The sequence below is a fragment of the Apodemus sylvaticus genome, chromosome 2, assembly GCF_947179515.1.
Source record: "Apodemus sylvaticus chromosome 2, mApoSyl1.1, whole genome shotgun sequence".
Taxonomy (NCBI): Eukaryota; Metazoa; Chordata; class Mammalia; order Rodentia; family Muridae; genus Apodemus; species Apodemus sylvaticus.
In genome coordinates, this window is record NC_067473.1 from 133,408,104 (window position 1) to 133,428,966 (window position 20,863).

General features: G+C 36.6%; 1 protein-coding gene across 1 annotated transcript in view; it reads right to left on the reverse strand.

The window, feature by feature from the left end:
- The window catches only part of Cntn3 (contactin 3), a 401,246-nt gene that overhangs the window by 90,935 nt on the left and 289,448 nt on the right, over positions 1-20,863 (reverse strand). The window contains exons 9-11 of the mRNA XM_052174442.1: positions 19,534-19,670; positions 17,748-17,877; positions 13,786-13,936 (exon numbers count right to left, since the gene is read on the reverse strand). Coding sequence (XP_052030402.1) covers positions 13,786-13,936; positions 17,748-17,877; positions 19,534-19,670 — 418 coding nt within the window. The remainder of the gene's footprint in view (positions 1-13,785; positions 13,937-17,747; positions 17,878-19,533; positions 19,671-20,863) is intronic.

Genomic DNA, 20,863 nt, shown 5'->3' on the forward strand with positions numbered 1-20,863 from the left:
GCATATACCCAGATGATTCCCCAGCATGTGATAAAGATTCATGCTCCATTATGTTCATAGCACCTCTATTTATAATAACCAGAAGCTCGAAAGAAATAAAAATTGATGAGAAGGCTTGAGTTTGCTTCCTAGTTCCCATAAAATGGAACTGACTATTACTAGGTATCCTCTGTCCTCAATAGCCATGCAGTGGCAAGTGTAGATGCACACCCCTCACATACAACAAATTTAAAAGTGAGTTAGAAAAAAAATCTCTTTTCAAAAATGTAATATAGCTTTACACATTCTATCTCAATCATACATTCCACTAGCACCACCATGATTCTACACAAAAATGGTATTTTTTAAAAATATATTAAGCCTCTACCTACCTCAAAAACAGTGTCAGCAATGAATTTCTGACTAGAATAGAATTGGAAAACCTGCACGCCACTTAATATAGTAGAAAATGTGCAATAAAGTAGGAAGGGTTTTATTTGTTTGTTTTGAGCTGAGTACTGAGATATGTGCCTTGGTGGACTAACTCAGGAGCATTGAAACAACATCATAGATGAATGATTTTATGTATGGCAGATGGAAATTATTACTACCTGAAATGTTTGTTTCCATTCAAAAATGTGTGCATACAATGGTATCCACATAACCAATCTTTGGAGAGAGTACCTGACCACACCTGTCCATTCACCCAACCTCTCTCTGTGTAAATGTGCACAGAGTGGAAAATATACTAAATTCAATACTGTTCATATTTTAAACAGGTGACTGAAAGTAGAAACCCATAAAATCAATTTTGTACATTCCCAAGAAATCATTCTCATCAATTAAATGAAGAATTATAGGTTCTTTTAAGATATGGGAAGCCATCCAAGAAAGAATAAAATTAACTTCAACAAATATTTGTTGAATGCTTACAATGCACTGCGTGTTTTGAGAAATTTACGAATGTGAGTAAGAATTAAAGCCCGTGCTTAAAAAATTTGCAATCTAATAGCTATATCCATATTCATCTAATTCATGCATAACCAACCCTAAAATATAATCAGTGTGTATGACAATTTACATCAGGGTTGCACATCCATCAAACTGTACTTGCATAGCACACAATATTCTATTCTCAACTTCTGGTACTTTGTCCCACACCAAGCTTCCTGCAACTCTTGCTGAAGCTTGACCAAGGTCTTCTAATCAGACTCCCTGCTTCCTGACTTCCTCCATTTAACATTCTCTAAAATGCAGAGCCACATCACCATTGCTGTCCAACTCAAATGCTTTACATTTTAAAAGTCCAGTATCTTTTAATGATTTATAAAAATTTCCTTTTCTGGGCTTCATGCACCAGGTGTCCTATTTTATGATTCTCCTTGAATACATGAATTTGTTGCATGAGCCTTACCCTTGATTCCTCACAATCCAACCTTATTTCCATTTCAAGGCCTTTGTTCTATTGAATATTTCTCCTGAAAGGCAATTTTTTTAAACTCCAGAACCTATTTTTTAACATATTCATATTTCATTTCTTCCTTGTGAAAGTTCTGTGAAGCAACATATCTTTCTTCTTTGTGCTAGATTCTCAAGCCCAGTACATGTGGCACAGGACAGGTTTTACAGATAGCATTTCACAAAGTCAGGCACAGTGCACTTTCCTATCCCTCAGGCTTCTCAAGAATCAACTTCTTCCCCCATTCAGAGATTTGTCAGTGAGAAAATGGACACAGAGAATGTGGCCAGGGCTGGAAAGATGGCTCAGTGGTGAAGTTCATAGGAAGTTAAAAGTGCTCATCATTTTTGCAAAGGACCATGGTTCAGTAGCCAGCACCCACATGGTATCTCAAAACCTCCAATAAACCTCCCATATCTCTATTTCCAAGGGATCTGATTTCTTATCTGCACAAATATGGTAGAGGGGACTCACTTAACTTTCAGACACATGAACACACACACACACACACACACACATACACACACACATGCACACATACACAAAGAAACATGGGGTAAGGTATACAGGCATACAGGCACACACACATAAAATCTGTTTATACATAGGTTAAAAAGAGAGTGTGGTCAATACATTAAGTGAAATAACATTCAGTCTCACAAAAGTGATAAAAACCTGTCACTTACAGTCACATAGGTAAAATTAACATGACAGAGGTGATAGATAAATATTGATAATATCAGATAAAAAGCAGAGGTAGGAAAGTCATTGTTAGGAGTTGCAGAACAAGGCAAATAGATGTTGAGCATTGTGGTCAATGGATAAGCTGAAATATTCAGTGTATGACATAGGGATTATATTTAATATTTATATACCCCAAACATACCAGTTTTGTTATGTTAGTATAGTATATGTATGTTAATATATTATGTTAATATACTATGATATATTATTATAATATATTATATTATGATATATATCATAGTATATATAATATATATAATAAAATGCTATGTTAATATATATGTATGTTAATATTAAGAGAGTTAATATTAAGTATGTTTACAGTGTACATAAAACATTGTTCTTAGATTAAGCAGTAGACATACTGATTAGTTAGACTGTAGCATTTACAAATGTATACACACATCAAAACTTTGCCTTGTATCTCTTTGACATATATAATTTTTCAACTATATATCAACAAGGCAAAAAGAAGACAAAATGAAACTAAAGACAAACTCACCACACAAAGAGCACAAAGAAAATCTAACTTCCCTTCCTTTGAAGTTTAGTAACCAATTCACTACAGAAGAGTTGACGCTTGTGCCCTAGAACTCCTACAGACTGGATTCTGAGGTCACCCCAAAGTTGAAGTGTTATTGGCATGGTCCCCAACAGTGATGTTGACAGGTGGTGGAACTTTTAAGTTGTAGGTCTTGTGCAGGGGAGTGTCTTTCTGATAAGTGCATGCTTTCCAGAGACTGTGAAGTCTGCACTTTATATTTTCCTTATCCAAGGTGACTGTTTCTGCTCCACATGTGCCGCTATACTAGAAAGAGAAAATTGATCCCTATAAGCTGTCCTCTAACCTCCATAAGCACTTAGTAGGAGCATACATGTGAAAAAAGTAACATAAAAACTATTTACAAGGCAATCATATATCCACTAGTACTCCATCATGACTATGTTAGACAATCAAAATGAGTTTAAGATAAAACATATCCTTTTTGAACCTTAAAGATGTTCATAGAAGAAAACCAGAGCCCTCTAGTACATCTGTATGAAGATTGTTTATTCTTTGAAACATGTGTGTAAGCAGGGACACAGAGATATGTATAAGCACATTTTGGAGTTTGAGGGCTTGGTTATAAATTCTACAGATCAAAACAATTATATGTAAATAGAAACTGTGAATCAGTAAGTCATTTAATTGGGCACGAAGCTTAGTTAATTGATCCAGCTCTGGCAATAGGCTGACTGGAAGGGGATTCTGAAATTCTGAACAGTGAGATCCATGGGTCAGCTTTTCCTTGCCAGAGTCATAAAGCTGACAAAAGATTTCTTAAAGTGCCCCTACCTTTCATAATCCATAAAGTCTAATTTGAAATATGGATTTAACAATCCACCAGTCATCACAAAATTTAACTGATGCAATTTGATAGGCCACTTGTCAGCAATTTCTTTAAAATAACACTTTTATGGAATTTGTTTCCTTAAGGTTTACATTACAAAAAAGTCATTCATCACTCCAAAAGGGAAGGTTTATTGTTTTATTTCTTCTTAGACTTAAATTTTTATCCTTAGCACACCCAAATAATACTGAGAAATAGGTCATCATATTCATATTCATACTCAAGCAATTATTTAGATTTTGTAAAGTACATGCATGATCAACTATAATGCCTTATATACATTTCTTTTATAATTGTGACTGATGTCCTATAATATTACCAAGGTACAGACTGAAAGAAATTTGATAAAGACAGTTTTATAAATAATGTATACAAATGCATGTTTTCAACTCCTCTCTTGCCAAGAGAGTCAAATAAATGCGACCCAACATTGATGAAGGCTACTAATGTAGGAGGAGTCTTGATCCTGGTTTATATAACATGAAGTCAAGATTCAGGAGCCATACAAATACACTAGTATAACATGGTGGGGAAAGGGAAAACCAAGATCTATTACATGTTTTCCTTTGCTGCTTCCTTGTGCCAAAATTGAATAGGGAAGGAGATAAACTTCCCATTTCATTTCTTCTGACATGATAAACACTATGAATAACCAGCAGCATACTGCATGGCAATCAGCCACAAATAACTTGTTTAAGTGCTATAAACATATGTACAGGGAACTCAAGTTCTTTGGTGACTCGATGAGATGTACAAGATGTGGCAGTGTTTTCATATGGCAGAAAATGCCATGGTTTTTATGGCTTTCTATGAATACCATTGCAAGCCAAGATCTTGTATCACACCATGTTGGCTACTTTTACTCATAAATCTCACAGGTAGCTGGAATATGAGAAAAGAAGATCTTCCTTTTTCTCTTTTCAGCAGAAATCAAAGGGACATGGAAAGTCTGTCTGGAGAAAGCACAGGAGAGACTTCTAGGCTCCCTATCACACTTAACTCACGATGGTCAATCTCATGTTTAAAAATTTCAAGGTTGCTTAATGTTCCTCTCCTTGGAAGGAGATGGATGATTCAGTATCTCTGAATACCTCAGGGAATGCTGGCTTGTTTGAAGATTGAATATGAATGTTTACATGTAAATATACAGAAAATGATTATATTTTCTACCCTCCTATTTAGATGGCAGTTTTTCCTATTACTTTGTTTTTTGTTCCATTTCAGGTTCCTCCAGTGAACCACCTGCTTTCTGAAGCTATGTCCTTATCCCAGGTGAGGAAAAATTCTCCTCATCTCTTCACAGGGTGGTAGAGTTAAAAATACCTGCTTCATGGACAGAGGACCAACATCTGGTGTCTTCAGACTGGTCACATTTGTGTTTACTGTCTAAGATTTAACAGATAGTAATGATCTCTTCTCTTGAATATGTCTATTTGTAGAATAAATTATATTATAATGTTAATCATATACTCTATCTCACTATAGTTTATTGTGGGGCATAGAATCATGCCAGGAATTTTGGTAAATTAGATCAGGTAAAGACCATGAGAGTCTGTGAGCACATACCTGAGGCTTCAGTGGCTCCCAGTTCCCTCCCAGACTCCTGACTTGGAACATGTACCATGCTTCTCACATAAAAGAGATGTAGCCACAGTCACTAGGGCCAAAAATAGAGTTGCTAATACGATACCTAGAGAGTTGGAGGGCTTAGCCAATAAGCTTCCCTTCCCAGACTTTACTCCCTGCCAAAGGTATTTAGTCTCAGGCCCACGCTGAGAAGTGGGGTATGGTTTTACTCATCCATTTTCTGCCACTACAATACACTCTTTGGAATCAAGGTCTGTCTCTTTTCACCAAGATCCACCTTGGGGAGCCATGAAGAAGGCCTTCCCAGTCACAACCACCACCAAGCCTGCTGCCTGCCAAGCTAAGGACAATCCCCCCAGTCCCCACCTCCCCATCCCCTGTCCCTGATGGAACAAATCCCCAGGGTTAGACACTGTACCCAGCCTGCAGGACCCATCTCCATTCTCTGCTCTTCTGTGACTCCCAGTGGCACCTGGATGTTCACGAGTCCAGGAACCCCTTCTGCTGAGGCCTGGGGAACACAGAACCATCTGACTTTCTACCCCTAGACTGCAAAATCAAACTTCCCAATTGATGACAAAAGTAGATTCTTGTAGTCTTCCCAAAAGAAACATCTCTAGAGATATCACATTTATGGCGTCATGAAGTATATATGGCCCACTGAATTTTAAAGCCAGTTTCTATGGGCAAAAGATTCATTGTAAGCTGACTAAATAGTTTTAAAAAACTGTCTAGATTGTAGTTATTCATATTTAGATATATCTTTACTATTTATTTCTCTAAAAGCAGTTCCATTTCTACAGTATTAAATGCTGCATAGGATATCTGGAATGATTTTAATGTGTTTAATTAGGAGTAATGGGCTATTCTTGGAATTTCTTTTCAACTGAGGCTATTTCAAGAAAATATTTAATATTATAAGCAATGACATTCACATTAAATGCCTAATTTTCAAAAACAATTATCGAATGCATTTTAAATTTTACTAAGTAATAAAGAAAAAAGCCACATACCATCTGAAACATGCTAACAGGTTATTTTTCTTATAAATCATGCCTATTCATAGTCTCAATATTTGTCTTTTAATTTTAATTTCCTTAAAGAAGAAAAAAACCCACTTTAACTTGTCTCTCTTGAATACACATGATTTTAAGTGAATAAATAAGTGGAGAACAGTGAAACATGGGACAAAGTAAAATACCAAAAGTTGCTGAAAGGGAGAAGACATTTTTTTTCTTCAGAGAACTGCTTCTTGTAGATTTGTATAGTCAAGAATGGTGGAAGAAAAATGTCCTTACTCACTTAATGCTTGTAGTTTTGATGTTTGAAACTGTTTGTTGTTCCAGAGCAAATGAAGCTGACATTTATATTATAAATCAAGTATGAGATAATATTATGTAAATAGGTTTCTCTACTTGTAACTATAGTGTCCATGAGCTTCAGTGTATGATACATGTCCTCTTCCACTTACTAATATCTACCTTCAGAGATGATTACGCCCACTGCCCCAGCTAAGATATTCAGTCTGTTAATAAAAATGTCAAAATTTCCCCAGGTGTTTAGTAAGTTCCAACTCTATATTGATATCATCCATCCATCATCCATCCATTCTATCTTGTCTAAGTATCTAGATATTTATCTATTATCTATTTATAAACCTGTTTTGATAATGTATTTGTCTATCTTTATCTATCCATGTTCTCTATCTGTATGTAATCTCTTTCTCTAACTAGTATACATATATTCATTTTTTCTTTATTTTTATTTGATATATTTTTTATTTACATTTCAAATGATTTCCCCTTTTCTCGACCCCCACTCCCTGAAAGTCCCATCAGCCCCCTTCCCTCCTCATGTTTTCCCACCCAATCCTTCCCACTTCCCTGTTCTGGTTTTGCCCTATACTGCTTCACTGAGTCTTTCCAGAACAAGGGGTCACTCCTCCGTTCTTCTTGTACCTCATTTGATGTGTGGATTATGTTTTTGGTATTCCAGTTTTCTAGATTAATATCCACTTATTAGTGAGTGCATACCATGATTCATCTTTTGAGTCTGGGTTACCTCACTTAGTATGATGTTCTCTAGTTCCATCCATTTGCCTAAGAATTTCATGAATTCATTGTTTCTAAAGGCTGAATAATACTCCATTGTGTTTATATACCACATTTTTTGCATCCATTCTTCTGTTGAGGGATACCTGGGTTCTTTCCAGCTTCTGGCAATTATAAATAGGGCTGCTATGAACATAGTGGAACATGTATCCTTATTACATGCTGGGGAATCTTCTGGGCATATGCCCGGGAGTAGTATAGCAGGATCTTCTGGAAGTGAGGTGCCCAGTTTTCGGAGGAACCGCCAGACTGAATTCCAGAGTGGTTGTACCAATTTGCAACCCCACCAGCAGTGGAGGAGTGTTCCTCTTTCTCTACATCCTCGCCAACATCTGCTGTCTCCTGAATTTTTAATCTTAGCCATTCTGACTGGTGTAAGGTGAAATCTCAGGGTTGTTTTGATTTGCATTTCCCTAATGACTAACTAAGCTGAGCATTTTTTAAGATGCTTCTCCGCCATCCGAAATTCTTCAGGTGAAAATTCATTAACTCTGTACTCCATTTTTTAATAGGGTTATTTGGTTTTCTGGAGTCTAACTTCTTGAGTTCTTTATATATATTAGATATTAACCCTCTATCTGACGTAGGGTTGGTGAAGATCTTTTCCCAATTTGTTGTTTGCCAATTTGCTTTTTTGATGGTGTCCTTTGCCTTACAGAAACGTAATTTTTCTAGCCATCTATTAATACCTACATTTGCCTCTTTATATACATATTAGCTATACATAATCTATCACTGTTTACCAACTGTTTGTCCTCCCATCATATCTATTATTTATTTTATATCCATCCTACAACTAATCTATTCATCTACTGCTGTCATCTCTTTTTGGTCTATGTATACATGCATGCATCCATCATCCATCTATCCACTCATCTCTCTCTCTCTCTCTCTCTCTCTCTCTCTCTCTCTCTCCATCCCTCCCTCCCTCCTACCCTCCCTCTCTCCAAGTATCCATATGGCCTTGCTGCAAGCACTTTAAATTTAACAAATCTCAAATTGAACTTCGCATATTCTTCCTAGCTCTGCATTTTCTATAAGGTTCCCTGTCTCATTGAGTGGGTTTACTGTGGTCCATGATACCTAAACAGCAATCTAGGACTCATCTCTAATATCTGAATTCTCATACAATCATAAATCCAATGATGTGCTGTCAAATTAAGTTTTTACTAAGTCTTCCAGCCTTCTTTGTATCCTCACTGCTATTTGTGTAGCTATGATATATAACTCTTTCTTAGATTGGTGGGTTAATATCTGACTCTTGCCTCCGGTCCTCACTTTCTTCAGTCCACAGCTGCTACTATTGGTCTTCTTTTAATCCTGCTATTTTGCTTTATTATGCTGCTTCCCCATGATGATGAATAAATCCCAAGCTCCTCACACTGGTGTATAATGTGAATGAATCTGAGACCCTGACTTACCTTCACAGTTCATCCATGTTTCCCCTATCCTGTCATTTTATACAAGAGATGCATTTTGCATTTGGTTACTCCAATAGTGCCAGTAAAATATAAACCCTATTATAGTAGTACTAAGATATAGGACCTCTGGGAAAGAATAAAGTTAGTGATACAAATGGAATTAATACCCTTAGGTAAAAGGTTGAAGAGAGCTGCCTGAAGGCATTATTTAAGGAACAGAATATAACTCTGCATGGACATTTTGCCACCTTAAACTTAATACTATGTAAGTCTCAGAACACAGAGAAACTGTATATAGAAATTGCCATGTCTAAGGATGCTGTTACATCAGGTGGAATACGCTCAATGGATATCCATCTGTGCTGGTCACTGGACATTTTATATGCCACTGACCCTGACTGGAAAATAATTCTGTAATAAACCCATTATATTTTTCAAGTCTTGCTATATATGTTTTGTAAACTTTATCCACATGTGGAGCTGGGGCCTTTATAGGAAATCTTTGAGTGGCCTATACTTTGCCAGTGGAGTTTGGAGTTTGGACTATTCTATCACCTTTCTGGCCAATGAAAAGCAATAAAATATAGGAAGTAGTTTTCTCATACAAAGCAAATATCTCATGTGTAACGTATACAGGACTCAAGCTATTTTCAGATGTATATACAAAAGTTGATCTAAAGAGCCCAAGAAATGCTATTCATACTGTAATCATCATTGTCTATTTGAATCAGTTTTTCTTAGTCATCTGTGGGTTAGAAATCTGTTTATCTTTAGCTGTGAATGTTCCTCAGATTCAAAAAGCAACTAACCTTACTTCAAAATGACTTATTAATTTAGACGTCTCACAAACTTTGACTCAGTTTTCAAATTTGATTAATAATTCTAAAGCCATATGCTGATATATAAAACCTGAAAAACTGGGTGGATAGAATTATGGAAATATAATGTATGATTTATATAGTCACATTCATCACCCTACATAATTAATAAAAGTCATAGTCTTATCTTTTAAACATCTAATTTAGGTTTTGAATGACACTTTAATTAAAGACTATTTACTTATTAGAACTTTATTTGTTGGCTGGGATGATCCTTAGTGATACAGATCTTCACTATTATGCATGATTCAATCCCTATATGTGCTTCCCAGAACCTAAAAGTAAGTAATTCAACAAGCAAAGACCAAGTAAGTATATTTGCTGCCAGCAGCCCTTTGGTATATTGGAAGTAAACAAATTAGTGTCAAATATCATAAGTATTGCACTAGAAATGTCATCCTAAAAATATTATCTTTTCTAGTATCATCTACATCATTCCATTTAGATGCACCCAAATGATATCTGAATCTGCAGCTTCTATGCTGAAACTGCCCATGCTTGAACAACCCCAACATATCTTCCACTTAAAGGGCTTCCAAGTTCTGGTTGAAATCTGCAGGCCCAGTCACAAAGGAAAGATATGGGCCTTACATTGCCAAGAGAAGAACAGCAGCCTATACTGATTTCCAATGAGTCTGGACAAGATTCAAGTCCACAACTCTGACCTAATTGCTTTGAGCAGCCTGCTCCCTCAGCATACAAGCTCACTGGCTGTTGTGCTGTCCAAAGACATAAAACCCCAATCCAAACTGTTATCCCAGACATCTGATGACACAGTTCACCCTCTCTCCTTATTTCTCCTTATCTTCAGCTTTATCTCCCTATCTGAAAGGTTCCTTATTATCCACAGGAGAAACGTGAGACATAGAGAATACGTGATGAAGGACCCAGAATGCCACACTCATAGAAACTGCATTTGTTCCCTCTAGACTCTGATAGAGCAGTGGCCACTGGTCTCTTTCTTAAAAATGGAGGATTCTGCCCATATGTATACCTTCTTGCTGCTCTTCATCGAGCTGACAGTAGGCAGCTGATGCTCAAGCAGTCCTCTAGACTGACTGGTACATTGGTTGGGTACCAAGTCCATGCCCTGTTTTTTCTCTTATTATTGGATATTTTATTTATTTACATTTCAAATGTTATCCCCTTAATGGCCTTTTCTAGATGTACTCAAGCTAGCCTGGAATGCCTCTTTTTAGAAAGTCCAGCCAAGCAGCAAACACTCCCAAGACACAGAAACCTAAAAGTCTTCTTATTACTTAGGACCATTAGGCTGTCTTTTAATACTCTACATGTAATATCAACTCAATCTTACTATTTAACATATCTCCAAATATAATATGTCTGTTAAGTGACGTTATCATTACAAGTTGAAGGCATACAGCTACTATCTCTTTTAATAGGTGAGAAAATAAAGGCTGTCAAGTGACACATACGTGTGATATCAAACTAGGAAACAACAAGCTGCAGATTCCTTCACCTTCTAAACTTACATTCTTTTCAATTGCTCCTTGGGTACTTAGGGCTAAATCTCTTAATCTTTTTTTATCCCCACTTAAAATTAAGATTATGGACCTCTGTCTAGGATGTATACTGCTGTGAGGACAAGTGGGTTTACTGTTGAACAAAGAACTGAAGCCCTTTGAAAATAATCACTGTAGGATTAATGTACACAGTCAAAATGATGTAGGTAGCTGCATTGGTGGCCTTGACTTACATAGTTACATTGGACGTCTTAACCTCCAGTGCAGTCCAAACTAACAAAGGATTTTGACCACACCCTGTACTTTTAAACTTGTTTATAAATATAAACACCAAGTATGTCAGTCACATCCTCTTTCTCTTTTACCTACGTGGCTGGTTTGTGTTGGAGAAACACCATTTGGAGTTTGTGTTGTTCATTTGAAGTTGTGTTTTAATAAAGATGTTTCCTTTTATATAAAGGAACAATTGCAGCTTGTGTGGCTTTACCACCTCTTATGAAATTGCCTCCAAACCTTTAATCTAAAAGCGGTTCATTTGCTATAAGAATTTGTTATAATTTAAGAAAAGGAAATCCATGGACCATGGAAGAAGATTTTACTTTTTGTTCTATGCCCTCTCTTTTCCCAAATAATGCTTGCAATTCTGTGACTGGAAAAGCTTGAGATTGCCTCAAAGATGCTAGACTCCTGTACAAAACCTTGCACTGAAAAATCTTAGTGGTTATGCTTAAGGATTTTTGATTACTCATTAACTGCAAGCATGTTCAAAAGCAGATATTCGTATATAGCTTTGGCTGGGGGTTTCTATTTTTGCTGTAATCAATCAGCACAAAAATAAACCCCCAACCTAATATTCCACCATAGGGCTCAATGGACAAAATCATAGTAAGAAGGTGACAAAGTTGCATTCCTTCTAAAAAACCCCAGAATCATTTGTCCTCAATCAGATGTCAGGAGTGGCAAACTGATCCCAGGCATGATGGAAACAGAATCCCTGCCTGTTGCCGCTTCAAATCTTCAAAGCATCATGCCACTTCAAGGTCCATCTCTGCTCTGGATCTTACCTGCTCCCCAGATGTTTATCTCTGTCTAGCCATCTGTTTACCTTTCTTTTCCTCTTTTAATTTCAAAAGCCCAGATGATTTATTTGTTTCTACCTAGATTAATTTTGTAAGATACTTTGTAGTCTCTTTATTTTAAAATTGACACATCAGGGCTCACTGTATAACTCATTATGCCACCAACTCGAGTTTAATTACCAGAGCTTGCATGGTGGAAGGGGAAAACTGATTGCCACAAGTTGCCCTTGGATTTCCACATGAGTAGAGTGGCACATTCTCTCTCTCTCTCTCTCTCTCTCTCTCTCTCTCTCTCTCTCTCTCTCTCTCTCTCTCTCTCTCTCTCTCTCCCTCTCTCTCTCTCCCCCCCTCTCTCTCTGTCTCCCTCCCCCCCATCAGAAAGGTGCTCAGTCATGTGCAAATAATAAATAAATAAATAAATAAATAAATAAATGTAAAAATAGACAAACTGGCAACCTAAATTTCAAATTTAATTTCATCTTTTGTTTATTTGTTATGGTAACTTTTTCTTGTAAAATTCTAGAACCATCTGAGGACTAATTTCTGAAACTTATGGGAGTTTCTAGATTGGGTTGAGGTATGAAAACCATTCTGAAAGTGAGCAATGCTATTCCCAATGAGCTGGGATCTTGGAGCTTCCAATAAGAGGAAAACAAGCTAAGAATTCTGCTTCCTGACTGTGGACAGGATGTGAATAAGTGCTTAGCTACCATGCTGCCCTCTCCATGACAGACTGCATCCTCAAACCTCAAAGTGTGAGCCAAAACAATGCCCTCTTTTCTTAAGCTGCTGTTGTCAGATATTTTATCACAGTCACAGGAAATTCAACTAATGCATTGCTTATCACAACAAAGCCACAGGTTTCTAGGGCAAAGATGTGAGTCTTACAGGGCTATTACTCAGCTATCACAAACTCTGAGCATAGCATCTAGCAAGAAATAAGCATTTAGTCAATAGTAATAGTAGTCACTATACACACTTACTCTCTGGCAGGTATTGATCAGCATGGTTTATGAATATTTATGCATTTCATCTCCATAACAAGCTTCTCAACATGAGGCAATAACTGTTGCCACCATCCCCTTAACAAATAAAGAAAAATAAGACACAGAAATGCAGCGACATTTCATGGAGCCAGTAAAATGCCTAATGAAGACATGAACCCAGGAAGAGCAGGTCCAGAATCCAAGCATTTAATTAAGATTCCTTCTGTTCCTTCATTCCAGTGTTATAATGAGAAAAACAAAGGAAATGTTAGCTTAAGCTACATTCAGGAACAGCTAAATTATCCCAACAAGAAGACAGCATTATGTGCACATCCCTGTCACACTTTGTCATTTTACCATCACTCTTGGGATGCAGTCTAACATCAGGACCTCTCACTTGTTGATCATTCTGGTTGATTGTCCCCAGAGGCCCACAGAAGACTGTCTTTACCACAGCAAAGCATTTAATTTAGAGAAAGGTTTATCAGGTTTGAAAATGATTAATAGTGTAATGCAAATATTAAAGACAAAACCATCAACCTTCTAATTTATAAATACAATACATTCTACTGTCTGCTGGAGCATTCCATTTTATACTAAATGCCTACTACTGATCACCACAGGAAGAAAGAAGATAGCAAATAAATGTTTTGTAGAATAGAATACCTTGCCTGCTCCCGCACCATCATGTCTCCCTTCTTCCAGAAAGAAAGTGCCCTTGGAGAGGCTCTGGGCTTACAATCCAAGATCACCAGACTGCCCACCTGCACCTGAATCATTTTTTTCATAGGGTTTCTTGAAAAATCTGGAGCAGAAGCTGAAGGGGAATGAAAGAGAGAGAGAGAGAGAGAGAGAGAGAGAGAGAGAGAGAGAGAGAGAGAGAGAGAGAGAGAGAGAGAGAAACTGTGAGAGAGAATTGATTATTTAATAACATCTAAATACTTGAAAAAATACTGGAATTTGAAAGGTCCACTGTATCTAGGTTTTTAAATTCTGCTTGCCATAGGAGATTTTGAGGCTTGATTTGAGGTGTATTATATGGAAGAACACAATGCTAAAAAGTTAATTTGTGTTATTGTTTGTGTTCCCATTCAGGAGGAAAAACAATATGAACCAACCAGTAACCCCAGAGCTAACAGGGGCTAAACCACCAACCAAAGAATATACATGGAGGGACCCATGGCTCCAGCCACATATGTAGCAGAGGATGGACTTGTCAGACATCAATGAGAGAAGAGAGCCTTGGTCCTGTGAATGCTCATTGCTCCAGTATAGGGGAATGCCAGGGCAGGAAGTAGGAGTCGTTAGGTTAGGAAACAGGGGAAGGGGAATGGGATAGGAGAAGTTTCGGAAGGGAAATGAGGAAAGGTGATAACATTTTAAATGTAAATAAAGAAATTATCTAATAAAAAAGAAAAAGGGTTATTGCTTTACATAACTCAATCATGAGTTCATTAAAGGAAATCATTTTGTGTAGCATGTTTAGGAATGTTTGCCCCATCATGATGATGTGGTCTGTCATGATCCTTAGGGCACAACATCTGTCTAGTGAGGATCTGTCACTCAGATGGTGCTGGCCAAATGTTCTAGAATGATGCTAGAGATCTGAATTAATTGTTAGTCAGATTGTGCCATAGAATTCTCATATAATTAAATTTAATTTCCAAGTTGAGGAATAAGGACATAACAAAGATGTAATATTCAATGGTATTTTATCACATTAAATATCATAATGTGCAGAAAATATTATGATTGCTAAAGCTGTGATGTTAAACTTTAAGCTACATAGTAAGATGTAAAGAATAAGAATCATTTACATTAAATTAAATGCAATGCTAATCAGATTCCTTTTACCACATATGTGTAAAATGGTTAGCAACCTGATTTGCTCCGTAGAGTCCCAAGTATGGGATTTTAGGTGTAAATCACAACATCTAGTTGTTTTTAAAAAAAGATTTAATTCTTTTTATTTTATGTGTATGAATGTTTTTCCTGCAAGTATGTTAGCTACCATATACACGTACTGTTTGTAGAGGGCAAAGGAGATATGGATATCCTGAAACTGGAGTATAGGCGATTGTCATCTGCCATGTAGGTGCTTGGTATAGAACCAATGTCCTATGCAAAAGCAGAATCTTCTCTTAATTTATGAGCCATTTCTCTAGTTCCTACCTTCTAATGGTCTATACTATGGTAAATTCCAGTGAAAATAACTTACTGTTTGGCATATCAGCATTTTATAAGAATTAAATCATGTGATTGAGTATGTCTGTGTTCAGCTACTGCGCGTAAGGCTCAAGGAACATCATGGAAGAGGGACACACACAGAAATATTGTAAGAGCCAGTAGAAGAGGAAATCTGTGAAAATGTCCTTTTGAGATATAATAGGGAAGCTAGATTCATGAAATCTCAGCAACCTCGTTACTTAAATAAAACCTAAAATATTCCACCAATAGTTAGCTTCCAATTATAGATGGGAAATTTTATGGGGCTTCAGTCATGAATGAGGAGCAACTAATAACCAGCAAGAGGAAGAAGTCATCTTCACCAAGGATAAACCCCATGTATTGAGTGTCTAATATTGAGTGGCCAGCCCTAGCAACACACACATGTAGGCAACACTGAATAGACTCAGCAGATTGTAATCATATGGTTATTTCCGTATATGTATCTATAAAAGCAATAAATAAAGCGTAGGTGGGACTGTGAACTTTGAAAAAGGTGGGGACAGACAATGTATACTGGGAGGGTAGAAAAAAAGAATAGGGAGAGAAAATGAGTTAATTATCAGATAATCGATTAAAAGATGTTATTCTGAGGGGCTATCATAATTAAAATCCTGTGGGAAAAACTTTTAGTAAAATAACAAGAATCTATTTATATTTGAATATAAATTATAACTTACATATCTTCTATTTCCCCATATAGCAAACTTACAGAAAGATAAGTAGGAGTCTATCCTTTTAAAAAAGAATTGGACTATGACCCTGCAAGGTTTCATTTTACAGAAACATGGACTTCAACTTATATTTGTATGCAGTCCTCTCTTGCCTTTGTTGTGACATGCTACTTTTCTGCCACAGATAATAGTAGGCAGATTTTCACTGGCAGTCCTTCTAGTCATCTTGAGACACATGAACCATTTCCAATCTTCAGGTTCTGGAGACAAGAAACCTCTTGTCTTCCCCAAGGGTTGATGACCCAGCAGTTAAGAGCAGTGAATGCTTTTCCAGAGGTCACAAGTTCAATTCCCAGCAAAAATATGGTCGCTCACAACCATCTGTAATGGGATCTGATGCCCTTTTCCAGTATGTATGAACTAGTGTACTCACATATACAAGGAAGACTAGTGGAGTTTAATCTTGGGTTCCTCAACATTTCCTGGCACTTGGTACTCATTTGTTGTGAGAGATGCAATGTCAAATATTTGGCAGCCTCTACCATAGTGGCAAGAGCACACAGGAGTTCCATCATTTCCCTACTCTCTAAATTACCACCAAATATTTCAAAGTATGCCCCAGAGTGAAAATATTCTTAAACTGAGAGAAAATGACTTAGATAAATCAAAGCCTTCAAGACATTTGCACCATTTCAATGATAGACAAGGACAAATAAAGAGTTCTTGTGGTCAAGTGTGTAGTATTGACACTTGCATTTAAGCAAATAGGAAGGCCCTGCTTCTCCCGTGGAAATGATTATGATGATAAACTCAGTGAATTGGGAGGTATTATATGGAAACTGGAAATAATAGTGATAGTTATGTCCTTAAGTTATGCTCAAGTCAAAACTTTCCATCTTAATATCTAGAGAATCCCTTCTCCTTCTCGATCTCCCTCTTCCTTCTGTATTTCTGCTATGCCGGTATGTTACTGTTGTTTTTCAGATGTTTGACATGCCAATGTCCTTTGCATACATACCCTAAATACTACAAAATATTTTCTTCCGTTCCATATACTTATCATGGAGAAAGAAGAAAATAAACAATAATCTTAGTAGTGGATCATTGGTTCATCATGCTGTAAATCTACTCTAAAAGTGAACCTCAAAACTTGGTCCAGGAAGTAAAATAAGTTTCTGAATCAAATATCATTGATTCCACCTTTGTCATTGTTTTCAGGAACCAGCAAGAGGGAACACAAGAATAGTGTGCAAAAGCATTTCTTAATCTATAGTAGTGTGGTTGGGTAAAGGTTAATTAGATATGAAGGACCCTCTTCCTCTTTGTTTAAGTCAACGTTGGAATTTAATTCTGGTGACCATGGCTGCATTTCATTTGACATAATTTAAAATACAGATGTTTTGTTTTGGGTTGGGTTATTTGTTTGTTTGGCTTCATTTTGGTTTTTTGAGACAGGCTCTTATTCCATAGCCCAGGTAGTTCGGTCAGACTGCTGGCATTCCTCTGTAACTTAGCCTAGCCTCAACTTTGTAGCAATGGTCCTGCTTTGGTATCCTAGTTGTGGGAGACTTGTGTATTCTCTAATTAAAAATCCTGAATAACAAAAATAATATTGCGAATTCTATTAGTGGTAGAATGGAATATAAAAGTCAGCATTTTGGATTCTGGCAACAATGGAGGATTTAAGGGGAGAAAGTAAGATTAAAGCCTAAAAACCTGTATTCTTACCTACTACCTTGAGTTCAGCACTGGAGTAGATGAGGCCATGCTTGTTTTCTGCTATACACTGGAACATTCCAGAGTCAGTCACATTGAGGTTAGATATTGTAAGGGCACCATTTTCTATCTGTATTCTCTCCTGAATAGAAAGAAAAATTTCAGGTAAATAAAGTTTTACAATTAAAATAAACACTACTATCATTTCAATCAGAGAATAGATGTTGCTATTTTTCTCAGACTAATAGGCAGTCTGACCTGAAATGTAACCATTTTCTTCTTTGAAATAGAAAATGATGCTTCACATATACAAGTAAAAATTACAAAATAACTATAGAAATCAGAGGTGAAGTGTGGCAGCCATTTCATTTTCAAATATGGTTAATGATTCAGACTGGGAACAATGTCCTAAGAGGTTGATTTTCATCATGGGAGGTAGAAAGATTTTCATCACAATATATTTTAAAATTGTGTAAACTTAAGACAGTATATACTCAGTGCATTAAGAAATACTCAGACAGTATAGAAAATCCACAGACTTACGAGGAGTTTCTCCTCCCCTATGATGGTTTTTACATATAGAAATATAAAGGCATGTAATTGAGTTAGTATATACATACAAGAAAGCGCAGAAGTTCTATGGCTGGGGAAGGGAAGTGAATGAGAACATAAGTATTCGATGCTGAAGGCAACCAATTCATAGATTTATTTATCCTCCAGACAACAGACCAATGTATAAAAGAGGAAAAGGAAATTAAATCATATGTTTGACCAAAGTAAAACATTCTTTAACACAAATGCACAGAATCATTATTTATATTAATATTATCTTATCAACCAAAATCATCTGTATACCTTGAATTGCAATGTGACGATACTTCATTAAAGGCTGATACTTCATTAATCACTTTTATGATTCTACCTGTGTTGTGATTTACATGGAAAATGGCCCCTACAAACTTTTGTGTTTGAACATAAGGATGATATGAGATTCTGGAACCTTTGGCTATGCTTGGGCTAGTGGGATGAATGGGTGGTACTCGAAACTGGTATCTGCTTAGGATCTAGCCCTAGCTCTATGTTTCATGATTTCCACTGACATAACCTCCAATTATGCCTCCCTCATCATCATGGACTGAAACTGTATTCCAAAATAAATCATGTCCTACTTTAATTGCTCTTGAAGAAACCCTAAATTTGATACTAGGGGCTAAACTGCACTGTGTGTGTGTTTGTCTGTGTGTGTGTCTCTGTGTGTATGTATGTGTGTGTATGTATGTGTATGTGTGTGTTGCATGTGTGCATGTGTATGTGTGTGTGTATGTGTGTATGTGTATGTATGTGTATGTGTGTGTGTATGTGTGTATGTATGTGTGTGTATGTGTATGTATGTATGTGTATGTGTGTCTGTGTGTCTGTGTGTGTGTATGTATGTGTGTGTATATGTGTTTGTGTGTCTAGTTTTGTCTGGATGTTCTTGCATATATATTCAAAAAGGCCAATTAGGAGAGAGGTCTTGGCTGTCTCTCCTCATTTGCAGCCTATGCCTACCTTTTTTCCTTTCTCTATAAGACAATGCCTTTCACTGGTAGTGCTCCATGTGTTTCTATTTATCCAGCCACAGAATCACAAGCATTTACTCCTACAGTTAGCATTTGTTTATCATGTATGCTGAGGACTCAGGTGTCTGTGGGAAGGCAAAGACTTTACCTACTGAGATGCTTGGTGTCTGGAGGCTAAAGGAATCATACTTTTAAAAGGGCAGGAAGAGTTGGATGACACAGGTGTATCACCTCACCTCTAGTACTAAGGCATCTCCATTTTTCAGCCATCGATAGGAGGGTTTAGGCTTTCCACTTGCCCGGCATTCCCAATAAAGACTGTCCTCCACAGAGATTTCCACATCTTTTAAGAGTTGAACCCAATAAGGTTTTGCTATAATATAGAACAATAAAGAGTAGGAAGACAAAAATTCAAATAATAGAGTACATTTAAATGTTTTACAAATGAATATCAGATTACAATCCAGATTAACATAGGCTGGATAAGAATTATATTAGTTAACTGAATGACTATACAACATTTCTAGATTTAACAATCATTTTGCAATGTGTTATATCTTAAGTCATCTTTATTGTGCTTTATTTGCTTTCAAAGTCCTTAATACTAAACTAAACTCTTCAGATATCTATTAATAGATGCTAATACTAGTACAAAAGTTACTTTCCCCAAGTATACTTTTGAATTATAAGATCGCATTTTATGACAACTTCAAAGTGAATGACAGCAGCTATTTTTCTTAGTAGTGAACAAAATATTAATACCCATAGGAAGGAAACATCTATAGTTAAGGAAAAAATATTTATCATAAGTTAGAAATATCTCTGAATTATAGTACTGAACATGTTACACAACTCTTCATCCATTAAAATGAATGCACCAAAGAGAGAGAGAGAGAGAGAGAGAGAGAGAGAGAGAGAGAGAGAGAGAGAGACTACCTTAATGTGAATTTTGTTCTTTTGTCAGAAGAGAATGTAACTAAATCCAGTTCAAATTATGTATGCACATTCACTTGGATCGAAAAGATCAATGCTTTGCACTTATGTTTTTCAAGGCACCTGGAAACTGTCTTTTTTGCAGAGGAAAGTGATATACCACTTCCAGTGGAGTCCATGCAACATACACAGTATAGTCAGCCAAGTCCCAGACTGCATTTCAGATCCAAACATGGGAGGTGAGATCTCTTAATGGCTTCACATTACATTATACATGTAATGTGTGCCATGGGATCTGCACTTGTGTCCTCCACATGGAGCAGCAGTTTTTCTATTCCTGTTTAATTGCAACCACAGGAAGATTTGTCTTCTTGTGTTTCCTTTCTGTCTCCTAATATTGCCACTTTGTTTTGTAAATGCAATTGAATGGAAACTATGGGTATTTAGCTTTTTTGTTGGTGTTGTATGAAATTGTTATTCCAGTATGAAATATATTGAGACCCAAATGACTCCTCCTACTTTATTTCAAAATTCATGTTAAGGTTAACAGAAATTTCTTTTTTGGTTTTAGGCATCAGACCCACCTGGAAGAAAACTGTAGGTAGATTTGATAGAAACTGCTGACCATGGCTC